The following is a 15,838-nucleotide window of genomic DNA, read 5'->3' on the forward strand; positions in this document are numbered from 1 at the left end:
CTCCTTTACAATGGACTGGTTGGATCTCCTTGCAGTATAAGGGACTCTCAAGAGTCTTCTCCAACACCACAGCTCAAAAGCATCGATTCTTCGGCGATCAGCTTTCTTCACAGTCCAACTCTCACATCCGTACATGACCACGGGAAAAACCATTGCCTTGACTAGACGGACCTTGGTTGGCAAAGTAATGTCTCTGCTTTTTAATATACTATCAAGGTTGGTCATAACTTTCCTTCCAAGGAGCAAGCGTCTTTTAACTTCATGGTGCCAAGGTCGAGGTAAAAGAGTGGGAAAGGGCCGATCTGGGAGAACCAGAAACCTGGATGTGTCAGGAAATCCCCTTGGAATACCACAGCAAATTAACTCTCCCCAACACAAGCCCAAACATGAGCTATGATGGTAGGGGCTCCTTTGCAAATGTATAACTAAGACACTGCCTGATACAGAGTGCTCACACATGTCAAGTGTCATTCCCACTTTTTTTAAAGTTCTTCTACCTTGCCGTGATTATTTGCTCCACTCTGCAGGTGGGAAAACAGCCTGTTTCTTGCCAGAGCAATAAAAAGGGACTTGGGAGTCCTAGGCTGAGTCTAAAGGACACTTACCCTATCTCTAGCTTGTCCCCCCGACCCCAAGTTTCTTAAGCTCCTTGGTCTTCAATCTTGGTCTTGAGCCTGCTGCAAGGGCACAATAGGTAGGAGGGATGATATTGGGGGTGGGGGGGTGCTGGGCTTATACTCAAAAAGTGTAGCCCAGAAGCCCCCTCCACTGAGCAGGCAGCTGGCTCCAAGCCAGCCTTATCTGGATGAGGGGATTTGCCCCAGAAAAGAAAAAATACTTGTGCAGACCCCTGAGAAAGAGGAAAGAGGAGAGGGAGAGCCCTGGGCACAGTTCTGAGATTTGCCTACACTGCCCTGCGTGCTCAAGTGGTCTGGTTTTATGGGGAGGAAGGCCCATGGATACTCAAAGGGCACTCATCTGCCCCAGGTCACACAGCAGATACAAGCAGAGTAGATATTCTAGCTGCCCAGGACTCTCTCACTCTTCACCTACCCACCTCTGCAAGAGGCAAGAAGGTGGGGCTAGGCTGCCTGGCTTCTGCTCTAAGAGTCCTCTTACCACCCTGGCCATGTGGATCAGATCACATGGGGAGGAGAAAGCAATGAGGGCTGAGTGTCAACACCACCCAGACTGAGCTAGGTGCTGACAGCTGTGGCCACCTCTGCCCTACTCATAACCCATCATAGTCAGTTGTGATCACTGTCTGCCCCAAACACTTTTACCTAGTGTCTCCTAAGCACACCAGGTCACACATTTAGCTCATTTTGCAGGGGAAACGAGGAAGGGACCTTGATTAAGTGAGGACAAGAATCTTCCCTGAGAGAAGGCCTTGGTGCCTGGGCCCGGTAGAGAGGATGCTAGGGTTCACCTCTCCAATTGGGTTGGGCCAAGACCTCCCAGTCCTGGGAATTTCAGAGGATAGGGCAGAGGTGCTGCAGTCCCTACCAGGAAGAGAAGCTATAACTTTATTCCTGGATGATCAAAAAGAGGGCTGGATCAGGCAAGGAAGTGGTTTAAAATCCTGGGCTGTCAGCCAGTTTTAAAGGTTGTTTTGCTTCTGCCAAGTCAGGGCAGGAATTCCCACCTCTGGCTAGGAGCCTGGGAGCAGCCACATGCAGCCTACTCACATGGTGTAAGAGTCACACAGGAACCTGTGCTAGGCCTGACAGAGTCAGGGGGCTGGGGATCATTGGATTTGCTTGCTACTTGTCATTTGCAATGACAATTTTAAAAATGTTTTCTTTTTAAATTGGGGAAAGACTGACATTTCGTCAAAGGTACATATCTTAAACAGGGCACAGATGTGAGAAGGTACCACACAGCTCAACATGTCGACCTGTCTAGCACCCCAGAAGGTTTCCTCCTCCTCTCTCCCAGTTACCCACACTCTGGAGTCACCACTAGCTGACCTCGATTGCAGTCAATCAGTTTTACCCATTCTTGAGCTTCATACACTTTTGTGTCTGACTGTTTTCATTCAGCATAATGATTCGAGGTCCATCCTGTTTCTTTTACCAATAGTTTATTCTCACTATATGGATATATTCCTAAATTGAATTGTTCGTTCTACTTTTTTTCTTCTGGCCTTTAAATTTTGGGGGGTTGGGGGCTTGCCATGCATCTTGCAGGATCTTAGTTACCCAACCAGGAATTGAACCTGAGCCATGGAAGTGAAAGAGTGGAGTCCTAATCACTGGATGCCAGGGAATTTCCTGGCGTTTATTTGTTTACTTATTTGGCTGCACCGGGTCTTAGTTGTGGCTTGTGAGATCCAGTTTCCTGACCAGGGATTGAACGTGGGCCCCTGCATTGGGAACATGGACTCAGTCACTGGACCACCAGGGAAGTCCCTCCCTAGTCTTTAAATCTTTTAAAAATTAAAGCAAAGATTCACTCTTTTGTGTATATATTTCTGTGAGTTTTGATGAATATAGTTTGGTAACTGCCACCACAATTAAGATATAGAACATTTTCATTCTGCCCTTAGATTATTTGAGACTATTTCAAAATGTGATGGAACTATACCAGGGGTGGAACTGTTGGATCATAGCGTGTGTATTTTCCACATAGTTCTCCAAGGTTGCTATACCAACTTAGCTCCCACCAGCTGTGTCTGAGAGTTTTGTTGCTCCATATTTTCATTAGGATTGGTAAAGTTTCATTTCTCTCTTAACCAGAAAATGTGATTGTTTATAGCAAAGAGCTCTGTTCACTGTCCAGTGCTGCATGCACCTACATGCTGTGGTATGGCAGTAGCAGGAATTTCAGCCTGTTTTCTGACTCTCCTATGTTGAAATACTAATCTTAGTCTTAATTTTTTCTCAAGTCAGATTCTTTAAAAAGTTAAAGTGACTCTTTAGGTCACTGGCTTGTAGGTCACTGGCTTGAGTCCATCCAGTGACCACAGCTCACAGCCATCTAAAAAACTTAATGATTTTTTAGAAGTCTTTATCCATGGGATTGAACACACAAGCACCCTACTTTCCAGAAGCAATAAAACTGTTGGTACAGAAAAGAAGGATGTTTAGACAAGAAGGTCTGTAGCCATGTGGAATCTGGAAACAATCAGGAGAGGGAAGTTGAGCAATGATGGAGAAGTTGCTGTTCTGCAGCCTTGAAATTCATGCCTTGAGAGAATGTTGGATCATATGAAGTTACTAAGCCTATTGTTCAAAAGAGACAGTTGGTTATGAGACAGAAGCTAAGAAGCATTCCCACCCAACCCACACAGGAGTTTGTGTGGATGCCAAGCAGTGCTGCTAGGATTGCCTCCTCCCCCACCGTGCCCACACCAGCACTCACACTCCGGGGAAGGGTGGTGACCGCAGCTGCCAGGCTCTGAGTCATCTGGGCCTGGGTCAGCGGGAAGGGAAAGGGCCTCACGTGGCTGGGTCTGAGCTGCCTCGTGGGGCCTCCTGGCTCTCAGCCCTGCAGGAAGAGCAGCCTTTTGAAAGGACAAATCACAGACTGCCTAGTCCTCCTGGAGTCCAGCCAAACATGGGGCCTGCGGCTCCCTGAGGGGAGGGTTCTGGAAGGGTCCTTCTGGGTTGGGGTTGGGAATACCAGGGAAGGAGGTTATACAAATGGGGTGGGAAGGGAGCTCCCAGGGTTAGATTATTGCAGGTAAGCAGGGCTGGGGTTATGGCCTCTAGGAGTTGGAGGTGGGGGGATGACAGTCTCTGTGGTGACCCTGAGGGGGTGGGGGAGAAGGGGACACATGGGGAGGGCATGAAACACACTGAAATTTATGGACAAGGACACCTCACTCAGTACGTGTGTAGTATCAGGAAAGTTTCTTGATCTCAGTGCCTCAATTTCCTCATCTGCAAAATGGAGATAGTAAAGCCCCTCCATCAAAGGCTTGTGAATTGCATCAAATGAGTTGGTGTATCTAAAGCACTGAGAACAGGGCCTGCCTACACCAAGTGCCATACAAGAGTCTGCTATGGCTGCTATTACTTAGAGCCAACATGGGGATTACAAGACCAGATGGGTAAAAAGGATAATCCTAAAAACATTTAATTAAAAGAAAGGGGTCAACTTGAGGGTTTGAGCCTTTTCTGCACACAGACATGCCCTTAGGTGGTGGATTACAAAGGAAAAGCTCAGATGCTCTGTGTAGGAGACTGTTGTCTTACTACACCAGAGAAGCACTTAGGAGGCTGTGGATGGGAATTGGTACAGAGGAAGAGGGAGCTGTCTGGTGACCCACAAAGGGCAAGTCATCTCTGAGATGGCCCAGGGAGGTGAAGGGGGATAGAAGTATACGGCTTGCCTTACTTTGGTCTTTATTCCAGGGCAACCATATCCACTCAATCTCAGCCTACCTGAACTCTCAGTAAATCTCTTCCTCTTAGTTTCCTCCTCTACAATTTGAGAAACAGCTAAAAATTCTTGAAAGTGAAAATGTAGTCGCTAAGTCGTGTCCAACTTTTTGTAACCCCATGGACTGTAGCCTGCCAGGCTCCTCTGTCCATGGAGTTCTCCAGGCAAGAATACTGGAATGGATTGCCATTCCCTTCTCCAGGGGATCTCCTCGACCCAGGGATCAAACCCAGGTTTCCCATATTTCAGACAGATTCTTTACTGTCTGAGTCATCAGGGATTCTTATCAAACATTAAAAAAATCTCAGACATTAAAAATATCTACTTCCTGGGGCTGGCAGGTTCCATGGAATTGCCCTCCCCTCATCCAGATGTAGGTGATGGCTCAACTGGTCTGGCCTGAGGTCTCAGGGTTCGTAAAGATCATCAGTAAGTATTTCCAGCTGTCTTGGGGGTGGGTTTCCTCTGTCCCCGGAAGTAAGCAGAACCTGAGGGTTGGTCCTGGTGTCTGGGAGAAGCAGGCTGCCCATCAGTGTTTCAGGACCCTGCAGTGGCTTGGGTGAGTGGGGAATGGAGACTGCTGTCCAAATTGAGTATCAGTCAACAGGTGCATCCTGGTGGTGGGCATCAAGGCAGATGGAAAGGGGAAAACACAAGGCTGCCTGCCACTGTGGGGCAGGCCTCACCCAGAAGGAGGCAGAGAGCAATGGAGAGTGGGAATGTGGGGAAGGGGCTTCAGGCAAACCCCCCAACTCGGAGGGCCATTGGGAACAGTGAGCTGGGGATCAGGGTAATAGGCATCTCTGCCCACAGCCAGAATAGGGGGAAGGGAAATGATGGGAAAGCGTAGCCCCTGGTCGCTGCTAGGCAGGTGAGTGAGGCCTCAAATCCAGCCAGCTGCTTCCTTCAAGTTCCTCTAATTTTTTGTATAGTACTTTATTTCGGTTTTTTTATAATTGATTTACAATGTTGTGTTAGTTTCTAGTATACAGCAAAATGATCCAGTTATGTATATTATATATATACATATGTGTATATATATATTCTTTTTCATTCTATTACATTGTGGTTTATTACAGGATACTGAATTGTAGTATTTTATTTCGCTTTTCTTCTTCTGAAATTGCCTCCAGGCCAGAAGGTTCCACCTGCTTTCCAGTACTAACCAAGGCCTTTCTGACCCCTTCTCCTATCCTGCCTCTGCATTCATGTTTGTCAACATTTACTGAGTGCTGACTATGTGTCAGGCTCTACTCTGTCCACTTCACATGTTGCCTCACTTAACTCATTTGAGTTAGGCTGTACCTAATTGACTGCTTAATAGATCATAGCCTTGTTGTGGTAAGTAAGTGAGTAAGCGTTAGTCGCTCAGTCATGCCCAACTCTTGGCGACCCCATGGACTTCAGCCCACCAGGCTTCTGTGTCCGTGAGATTTTCCAGGCAAGGATACTGGAGCTGGTGGCCATTTCCTTCTCCAGGGGATCTTCCCAACCCAGGGATCGAACCCAGGTCTCCTGTATTGCAGGCAGATTCTTTACCGACTGAGCTACAAGGGAAGCCCGGTTGTGGTAAAGGGGTTTGCATAACTCAGTGAAGCTATAGGCCATGCCAGGCAGGACAACCCAAGATGGATGAGTTACAGAGAAGAGTTCTGACAAAATGTGGTCCACTAAAGGAGGAAAATGCAACTCACTCTAGTATTCTTACTGCAAGAATCCCATAAACAATATGAAAAGGAAAAAAGATATGATACTGGAAGATGAGCCCCCTAGATTGGAAGGTGTCCAATATGCTACTGGAGAAAAGCAGACGGCAATTACTAACAGCTTCAGAAAGGAAGAAGTGGCTGGGCCAAAGTGGAAATGATGCTTAGTTGTGGATGTGCCTGGTGATGAAAGTCTGATGCTGTAAAGGACAGTATTGCATAGGAACCTGGAATGTTAGATCCATGAATCAAGGTAAATTGGAGGTGGTCAAGCAAGAGATGCCAAGATTGAACATTGACATCTCAGTGAGCTATAACTAAAATGGATGAGAACAGGCATATTTAATTCAGATGACCATTATATCTACCACTGTGGGCAAGAATCCCTTAGAAGAAATGGAGTGGCTCTCATAGTCAACAAAAGAGTACAAAATACAGTATTTGGGTGTCTCAAAAATGACAGAATGGTCTTGGTTTGTTTCCAATGCAAATCATTCAACTTCACAGTAATCCAAGTCTTTGCCCCAACCACTAATGCTGAGGAAGCTGATGTTGAACAGTTCTATGAAGACCTACAAGACCCTCTAGAACTAACACCAAAAAAAGATGCCCTTTTCATCATAGGAGATTGGAATGCAAAACTAGGAAGTCAAGAGATACCTGGAATGATAGGCAAGTTTGGCCTTAGAGTATAAAATGAAACAGGGCAAAGTCTAATAGAGTTTTGTCAAGAGAACATGCTGGTCACTGCAAACACTCTCTTCCAACAATATAGGAGACGACTCTACATATGGACATCACCAGATGGTGAACACCAAAATCAGACTGATTATGTTCTTTGCAGCTGAAGATGGAGCAGCTCTATACAGTCAGCAAAAACAAGACCTGGAGCTGAGTCACTCAGACCATAAGCTCCATATTGAAAATTCAGGCTTAAATGGAAGAAAGTAGGGAAAACCACTAGGCCATTCAGGTATGACATAAATCTAATTCCTTATGATTATACAGTGGAGGGGACGAATAGATTCAAGGGATTAGACCAAGTAGAGGGAGTGCTTGAAGAACTATGGACAGGAAGTTCTTAACATTGTACAGGAGGCAGTGACCAAAACCACCCAAAGGGAAAAGGAATACTAGAAGGCAAAATGGTTGTCTGAAGAGGATTTACAAATAGCAGAGGAAAGAAGAGAAGTGAAAGGCAAGGGGGAAAGGGAAAGATATACCAAACTGAATGCAAAATTTCAGAGAATAGAAAAGGAGAGATAAGAAGGCCTTCTTAAATGAACAATACAAAGAAATAGAGGGAAATAATAAAATGGGAAAGACTAGAGCTCTCTTCAAGAAAACTGAAGATACTAAGGCAACATTTAATGCAAGGATGGGCATGATAAAGGACAGAAATGGTAAGGAAGGACCTAACAGAAGCAGAAGAGATTAAGAAGAGGCAGCAAGAATATACATAACCATAGAGAAGAATATACAGACTATAAGAACAAAAAGGTCTTAATGACTTGGATAACCACAATGGTGTGGTCACTCACCTAGAGCCAGATAGCCTGGAGTGTGAAGTCAAGTGAGCCCTAAGAAGCAATCAGTTCAGTTCAGTCCAGCCGCTCAGTCGTGTCTGACTCTATGACCCCATGGACTGCAGCACGCCAGGCTTCCCTGTCCACCAGCAACTCCTGGAACTTGCTCAAACTCATGTCCATTGAGTCAGTGATGCCATCCAACCATTTCATCCTCTGTCATCCCCTTCTCCTGCCTTCAATCTTTCCCAGCATCAGGGTCTTTTCCAGTGAGTCAGTTCTTCGCATCAGGTGGCCAAAGCATTGGAGCTTCAGCTTCAACATCAGTCCTTCCAATGAATGAATATTCAGGACTGATTTCCTTTATGATTGACTGGTAGAAAGCATTAAACAAACAAAGCTAGTAGAGATGACAGAATTCCAGCTGAGTTATTTCAAATCTTAAAAGATGATGCTGTTAAAGTGCTGCATGCAATATACCTGCAAATTTGGAAAACTCAGCAGTAGCCATAAGACTGGAAAAAGTTTTTATTCCAATCCCAAAGAAGGACAATGGCAAAGAATGGACTGGTTCAAAATTGGAAAAGTATTATGACAAGGCTGTATATTGTCATCCTGCTCATTTAATTTATATGCAGAGTACATCATACGAAATGCCAGGCTGGATGAATCATAAGCTGGAGTCAAGATTGCCAGCAGAAATATCAAAAACCTCAGGTATGCAAATGATACCATTCTAACGGCAAAAAGCAAAAAGGAACTAAAGAGCCTCTTGATGAAAGTGAAAAAAGAGAGTGAAAAAGCTGGTTTGAAATGCAACATTCAAAAAACTAAGATCATGGCATCCAGTCCTATAACTTCATGGCAAATAGGAAGGGAAAAGTGGAAACAGTGATAGATTTTTATTTTCTTGGGCTCCAAAATCACTGCAGACAGTGACTGCAGCTATGAAATTAAAAGATGCTTACTCCTTGGAAGGAAAGGACAAATCTAGACAGCTATTAAAATGCAAAGACATCGTTTTGTCAACAAAGGTCTGTATGTTCAAAGCTATGGTTCTTCCAGTAGTTGTGTATGGATGTGAGAGTTGGACCACAAAGAAAGCTGTGTGCCGAAGAAGTGGTGCTTTCGAACTGTGGTGTTGGAGAAGACTCTTGAGAGTCCCTTGGACAGCAAGATCAAACTAGTCAATTCTAAAGGAAATAAGTCCTGAATATTCATTGGAAGTACTGATGCTGAAGCTGAAGCTACAATACTTTGGCTACGTGATGTGAAGAGATGACTCATTGGAAAAAAACCCTGATGCTGGGAAAGATTGAAGGCAGGAGGAGAAGGGGATGACAGAGGATGAGATGGTTAGATAGCATCACTGATTCAATAGACATGAATTTGAGCAACTCATGGAGATAGTGGAAGACAGAGTAACCTGGAGTGCTGCAGTCCATGGGACTGCAAAGATTCATCCACAACTTAGCGACTGAACAACAGCATCATCTAACAGAAACCCCACACAGCATTTCAACAAAATAAATACATGTGCTCCTCATTCAGCAAGAAGTTTCTGCAGTGTCTTTGGGGACCCAGGCCCCTTCCTGCCTCACTCTCTCAGCACCTTGCTTTGACCTCGGGGGCACAAGTTGGCCTGTGACACAAGCTATCAAAAGTTGAAAATGGCATCTGAGCCTGCTATACTTACCTTGACACCACCTCCATCTGGGTCACCCCTGTCCTCCAGAAGCTCAGGCCAGCTTCTCACTGCTGTCTCCTCCATGTACCTCACACTAGCCTGGGACCTGGAGTGGACTCACTGCCTGAGGAGTGGACTGGGGCCAGAATAGTGTGTTCCAGATGTCAGTTGGCCCCCAGCAAACAGTGCCCTCTGTCAGCTCTTTGCTGTAATCAGCTGGCAGACATGAGTCCTGGCTGAGAGTGATAGGGACCAGGAACTGAGCCAACATCATCCCAGTCTGTTGGCTGAGGCCCCACTATCTCTGGGATTGCCCCTCCACATACAAAAATATTTACATATTGCATCTGTGACCAGAATGCCCACATGCTCTGGCCAGCACCCAGGCCATCTCCTCTAGTTTCCCTTCTCTGCCTCTTTGCCTGAGTCCTATGACCAGAGGAGCGCAGTCTGCACACCAGGTTCTCTGCCTGAGCTGCACTGCCCTTCTTTCTTCAGTCACCACGGAGGGTGTTTGGGTTGCCTGCAGGTCTACTTTGTGTTTGGCCCTGGTAACTGAAACTGGGCATCACAGCCAGGGTGTATCCCACAGGAGACATCAGCACCCTAGGCAGACCCTCACAGTGGGTGTAAACGGGACAGCAGACTGCTAGTGGGCAGTCTAGAAGGAAGGCTTCCCCTAAATTTTGGTCTGAGTACCTTTTGAAGGGCTAATAAAAGGGAGGAAAGGGCAGGCCAGGCTGAGGGAATAACCAGTGTGGGATTCTCAGGCCCAGAGCACATTTGGATAGGCTGAAGCAAGAAATAAAATGATTATGTGTGGGGAGGTAGGGTGCTGGGGAGACCAGGGCAAGCACGTGGCCCAGGGAAGTCTTGCAGGGCCCCAAACACTTCTAGGCCTAGACTCCAATAGGGAAGTACTTAAACACACACACGTTTTTTAACATATATTTATTTGGCTGCACCAGGTCTTAGCTGTGGCACACTGGATCTTCCAACGCTTCAGCACGTCCACTCTTAGCTGTAGCACATGAGATCTAGTGGAGTCCTAACCAGGGATGGAACCCAGCCCCCCGCATTAGGGGCACCGAGTCTTGGCCACTGGACCACCAGAGAAGTCCCCTATACAGCCTCCCTCAAAAAGGGGGCAAGGAAGAAGTTTGTTAGAGGCAGGAGTGTGAAAGGAAAAATTAATCGGTCTACTAAATCCTATGGGGCTTCACTGGGGCCCAGTAAAATGACTGAACTGTCAGTGACAGCTGGAAACAGGATTGGGACCACAGTTTTAATCGGTCCACTCCAAGTCAAGCCCTAGTCTTTCCCCCCACCTCCCCTCAAGCCCTAGTCTTAACACATCGGAGGAACACACAACGCAGAAGTCCTGCTCCCTCAACTTCCTAAATGTGCTTATTATTCCCCAAGCCTTCATTCTCTGGGCCAAAGCTCAGCAACCTGAGTTTTAACAGGTGCCCCCAAGATTCCCTGGGGCTTCCCTGGTGGCTCAGACGGTAAAGAATCCGCCTGCAACGCACGAGTCCTAGTTTCGATCCCTGGGTTGCCAAGATCCGCTAGAGGAGGGCATGACAACCCACTCCAGTATTCTTGCCTGGAGAATCCCCATGGACAGAGGACTCTGGCAGGCTACAGTCCATGGGGTCGCAAAGAGCCGGACACGACTGAGTGACTCAGCACACACACACACACACACGCACACGCACGCACACGCACACGCGCACACACGCGCACACACACGCACACACACGCACACGCACGCGGGCCAGTTTGAGACTCGCCGCCCTGCACCTTCAGACCCGGCCTCTTCCGGAAGCGCCACAAGCCAGGTCGCTACGCCCCCTCGCGGCCGCCGGGGAAAATGGCCTGGGGCTCGGCTGGTGCAGGACTACCAGTGGGAGCCTCGCGTACTCAGTCAGCGAGTGACCAGCATAGGCCGCACAATGAACTCGGGGCTAGGGGTCTTTGTCAAACGGTGCAGGTCGCCCACACCCCGCCCTCGGAGCGCAGCTCCGGAAATGAGACCTCGCCCACTCTAAGAATGTCACGCTCGGACGCGCGCCCGCTACTGGCGTGCGCAGGCGCTCAGTTGCCGCGCAGCCGCCATTTTGCCCCTTTACCCGAGGGACTTGGCCGGTTATTAGAAGTTTGCAGGCACGAAAGGAAAGGTGAGTACCACTCCTTGAGGACAGCGGCCCGGGGTTGCGGTGCACACTCAGTCTGCCCCACCGCACCCCGCACAGTTGGTTAGATGGGGCAAGCAACTACAACCCCCGAGATGCACTGCGCTTCGGGGTTGCGCGAGGCCCGTGGCGAAGGTTGATGACGTCATCTTCTCGTGGCTAGAGAGTCATGGGAGGTCAGCTCAGGTCTTCGGGCTCCGGTTTTAAAGCGCCTTCTGGAACCTTCATTATTAACAAGTTTAAACTGACGATCTGTTTACCCTTAGTCACAGATCCCTGCTACCTTTCAATCCCGAGCTGGTCACTTAGCCAGTCAGACATTATTTCTATTTCATGGTCCTTGTTTTGACATGATCTCAGGCTTACAGATTTCAAGACTGAAAGAAACTTTTTAGTTTCTTTTTGTAAACTTTTTATAAAGAATACTGTAAACGTAATAGTCTAATTCAGTTTGTTGCAGATATGATGCTCCTTCACCTGTGTATTTAGAAGTACTGAAGTGTGTGTTTTCTAAAAACAAGGACATTCCCCTGCATTCAAAACCAGGTAATATTGATCAAGACGATTATTTAACCTGTAATCCATATTTAAATGCTTCCAGTTATCCTAATAATGGTGTATATTGAAGCTACTTATTTATCTGCCAGGGTTGTATTCCTCTGTCCTGTGTATTTGGCCTTCTTCAGTCTGGAGCATCTCCGCAGTGTCCCTTTACTCTGATAACTTACAGTTTTAAAAATTCCTGGCCAGCAGTTTGTAGATTTGGCTTTGGGGTTGTCCAGGCTATCTTAGCCACTAGACTCTGTTATGGGCAGAGGTGCTGGCCAGAGCTGGGCATGTGTCTTGAGTGGCTAAGGAGGACCAGTGACCAGCCACACCGCCTTCCAGATGGAGCTAGGCCAAACGCTTTCTGGGGTTGCCTCCCCTGCTGGGGTTATACACTCATCTCACCGAAGTGTCTGACTTCTCTGTATCATCATCCCAGAGCCATGGTCCACGCCTTCCTCATCCACACCCTGCGGGCCGCCAAGGCTGAGGAGGGCCTTTGCCGCGTGCTCTACTCCTGCTTCTTCGGTGCCGAGAATTCACCCAATGACTCACAGCCACACAGTGCTGAGAGGGACAGACTTCTCCGAAAGGAGCAGATTTTGGCCGTGGCCAGGTAACCACACCATCCAGCCCCGGCCCAGGGCTTCCTGGTCAGTGATTATGATAGGTTTTCTGGGAGGGCACAGAGAAACAGGAGGACTAAGAAGTGGAGAGAAAGTTTTTAGACTAGTGCTTTCAAAGAGTCTTCCCGGTTGTTCACAAGTATTACATGAAAAGGCATTAAAGAAATAATGTTATTATCATGATTATTTATTATAGTTATTTAGCATTTACTATAATTTTTTTGTAGTTAGTATTATTTAGCCTGTATGTAGTAAGCATTTTATGTTCTGAGTATTTCATGTATATGAACTCATTTTATCTTTGAAACAGTATTTTGAGGTAAGTATATTATTCCCACCTTACAGATGAGTATATAGAGAGTTAAAGGAATTTGAAGGTTACAGATGAGCTATAGAGAGTATAGAAAGTGAAAGAGTTTGGATTTGAGTGTAAACAGTACAGATTAAACATGCTTTGAGTGCAGGACTTTCAGGGCCCTTAGTGTGCCTTTAAGCTTTATGAATCCCTAAAGAGGAGAGAGAGTGTAGTTTGTGGGAATCTGCAAAGGCCTGCTGAAAGCCTGGGATCCAGAGAGTATACAGCTGGGAAACACTGTTCCAGATGGGGTAGCTGGCCGGGGACCTTTTCTTCCCAGACCCAGACTGAACCAACAGGTGCCAGAGTCTCCTGGCCCCTCTGCATTTTAGGTGGAGGGTTAACACTCTGGGGCAACCCTGGGCCAGTCTCTTGTTACCTCTTTGTTTCTCTGGACCTCCTCCCCTTTATGTGGCACAGAAAACCAAGCAGATGTCTTTAAGAGCAGCCTGTACATGGCCAAGATTGAAAGGTGATTTCATGAGAGGTCAGAGGGTGATTTCAAAAGCCTGGATGTCCAAGTGGAAGGTTTTTCTTTTCTATTTGGAGAAGGCTTCAGGATGGGGTGATGGTGGGAAGTTTTCAGAAATCCTGGGTTGGATGTAGCTTATATTCCACTTCTCATTTCTTGTTAAGATGTTGAGGAGGCCTCTGTGAATCAGTTAGGGGAGGGATCTTTTTCCTCTGATGCCCCTTCCCAGCCCAAGGAGCTGGATTCAGAACCTGCCTTCTGTTGGCTGCATAGAGTGAAATGGTTCAGGACTTGGAGGCTGGAGCCTAAATTCCTATCTGGGCTCATGCTTTCTGTGCTGTGGCCCTGGGCAGGGTCACTGCACTTAGTCTTTCCAGGGCTCAGTCTCTACATCTAGTTAGGGGATAATGGGAGCTCCTAACTCCAGGGGTGATCCTGAGGATGACAAGTCCATGACCCACCTATTTTCCACAGGCAGGTGGAGTCCATGTACCAGCTGCAGCAGCAGGCGTGTGGCCGGCATGCTGTGGACCTGCAGCCCCAGTCCTCAGATGACCCAGTTGCCCTTCATGAGGCCCTGTGTGGGGCCTTCCGCCTGGCACCAGGGGACCCTTTCCAGGAGCCTCGGACAGTGATGTGGCTAGGCGTGCTCTCCATAGGCTTTGCCCTGGTGCTGGATGCTCACGAGAACCTGCTGCTGGCAGAGAGCACGCTTCGATTGCTGGCTCGCCTTCTCCTTGACCACCTCCGACTGCTGGTCCCTGGTGCCAACCTCCTGCTGAGGGCTGACTACATCGAAGGCATCCTCACCCGCTTCCTGCCCCACGGTCAGCTGCTCTTCCTCAATGACCAGTTTGTCCAGGGTCTAGAGAAAGAATTCAGTGCTGCCTGGTCCCACTGACCCACACTGGGATGGGAGTCCTCACAAGGTCAAGGAGATGGTGTTAAAGGGACACACAGTCCGGTAAAGTTTGGCATCTGCCTCCTCCTTCCCAGCCTTCTCTCAGCTCTGGGGTGCTGCCACACCCAGGACAAATGGATGGGACAGGCTGGCAGAAAAGGGGTCTGGGGAGAGGGTAGAGAGGCGGAATCACAGAACATCCTGTGCCTGGAGCTGCCTTGTGACTTATTCAGACTTCCGCACTGGGCCAGCCCTGCTTGTCCTTGACCCCATTTTTCCCTATCCCTGCCAGCCAGTCCACCAGTCCCTAGTGCTGGGGTAGTAAGGAACAGCTACTTGGAACTCAGCCCACTTTCTTCTTCCAAACCCATAGTCATTGCAGTGCAAAAGGAGTCTCTTGAGACTTTCAGAGTTGGGGAGCTGGCCTCTGCCTTTGCTCCTACTTAGGCACCATCATCAAGGATTTTGTTTGTTGGTGTCCAGCCCCACCGCAGTTCACCGAGGTGTGAGTTGTTCAGTAGAGAGGCTCCGTAACTCCTTTTGAGCCCAGCCCATGCCCACCAGCAGTCTATGGGGAGAGAAGGTGGTGTCAGGTGGATGCTAGAGGTCTGATGATGTTGTTTTCATTTTGAATTAAAAGCACTGAGTGTGGTTTCACCTTCTGTTTCTGTGAGTTTCATTAATGCACGTCTGCTCCTGTACTACCCTGAGTTGGGTGTCTGAGCCTTTGTGGTCAAGTGTGTCCTCAGGAGGCTTCTTGGGAGGTCTCCACCTCTTGACCTTCTTATCACCTCTGTCTCCTTATATGCCTCCTTTGGATGGTAGCACTTGCTTCGTCTATTACAATGTGGTGAGTTGGTGTGGATCCCTGAGAAGGAGAGCCTGAGACAGGATTAGGTACAAGCAGTTTATGTTGGAGGTGATCACAGAAAGCACTGGAATGGGAGGCAGATTATGTGTTAAGAAGAGTAGTTAGGGGGCTTAGTGCATCAAGTGCTTCTGGGGGCCAGTGCACAACAGTTGCCTCTGAATGACCTCACCTAAGTGTTGAAGGACTGTGGTTGTTTGCCTGGAATTCACTTCCATCTGATTGTGAGATGCACCCAGGGCAAATTCCCTGTTCTTTCTACACCAACAAAAAGCCATTGGGCCTGCCCTATGGTCAGGCCCAAGAAGTTAGGGGGCAGGCTACCCAGCTGCTGTAAGGGAGACTTTACTCAGCAGTTCCTAGTGATGGTTTAAAATGATTCAGTCGAGGTCTTCTTTGGTGGTCCAGTGTTTAAGACTCCGTCCTCTTAAGGGTTCAATCCTTGGTCAGGGAACTAGATCCCATATGCCACAGCTAAGACCCGGCACAGCCAAATAAATAATTTTTTTTTAAAGAGTATGAACATTATCTCTCAACTTAATGAACACCTATTACAAAATAAAATGATTC

The 15,838-nt window shown here is 47.6% G+C and overlaps 1 protein-coding gene and 1 long non-coding RNA gene across 3 annotated transcripts; one reads left to right on the forward strand and one right to left on the reverse strand.

The window, feature by feature from the left end:
- Positions 1-2,781: 2,781 nt before the first annotated feature.
- LOC148775411 (uncharacterized) lies at positions 2,782-9,479 on the reverse strand. The gene is made up of 3 exons (XR_016039229.1): positions 9,315-9,479; positions 3,364-3,489; positions 2,782-3,224 (listed from the first exon to the last, which is right to left on the reverse strand). It is a non-coding gene; the product is annotated as an uncharacterized LOC148775411 (long non-coding RNA).
- A 1,719-nt stretch (positions 9,480-11,198) lies between these two features.
- On the forward strand, positions 11,199-15,057 carry AP5S1 (adaptor related protein complex 5 subunit sigma 1). 2 transcript variants are annotated; one of them, XM_088843972.1, is made up of 4 exons: positions 11,200-11,485; positions 11,951-12,046; positions 12,486-12,662; positions 13,974-15,057. In XM_088843972.1, the coding sequence occupies exons 3-4, from the start codon at positions 12,490-12,492 to the stop codon at positions 14,398-14,400; spliced, it is 600 nt and encodes a 199-aa protein (XP_088700098.1). In that variant the 5' UTR covers positions 11,200-11,485; positions 11,951-12,046; positions 12,486-12,489; the 3' UTR covers positions 14,401-15,057. The 2 variants fall into 2 exon arrangements, with proteins under 2 accessions (XP_055288190.2, XP_088700098.1); XM_055432215.2 differs by lacking the exon at positions 11,951-12,046 and having other exon boundaries at positions 11,199-11,485.
- The last annotated feature ends 781 nt before the right edge of the window (positions 15,058-15,838 follow it).

This window comes from Moschus berezovskii, chromosome 15, assembly GCF_049115385.1.
Source record: "Moschus berezovskii isolate FMDL1 chromosome 15, NW_MosBer_1.0, whole genome shotgun sequence".
Classification (NCBI taxonomy): domain Eukaryota; kingdom Metazoa; phylum Chordata; class Mammalia; order Artiodactyla; family Moschidae; genus Moschus; species Moschus berezovskii.

Coding starts and splice junctions, on each gene's coding strand:
- AP5S1 (XM_055432215.2), top strand. CDS start 12,490: ATGGTCCACGCCTTCCTCATCCACACCCTGCGGGCCGCCAAGGCTGAG. Junction 12,663..13,973: donor CAGATTTTGGCCGTGGCCAG/GTAACCACACCA, acceptor TATTTTCCACAG/GCAGGTGGAGTCCATGTACC.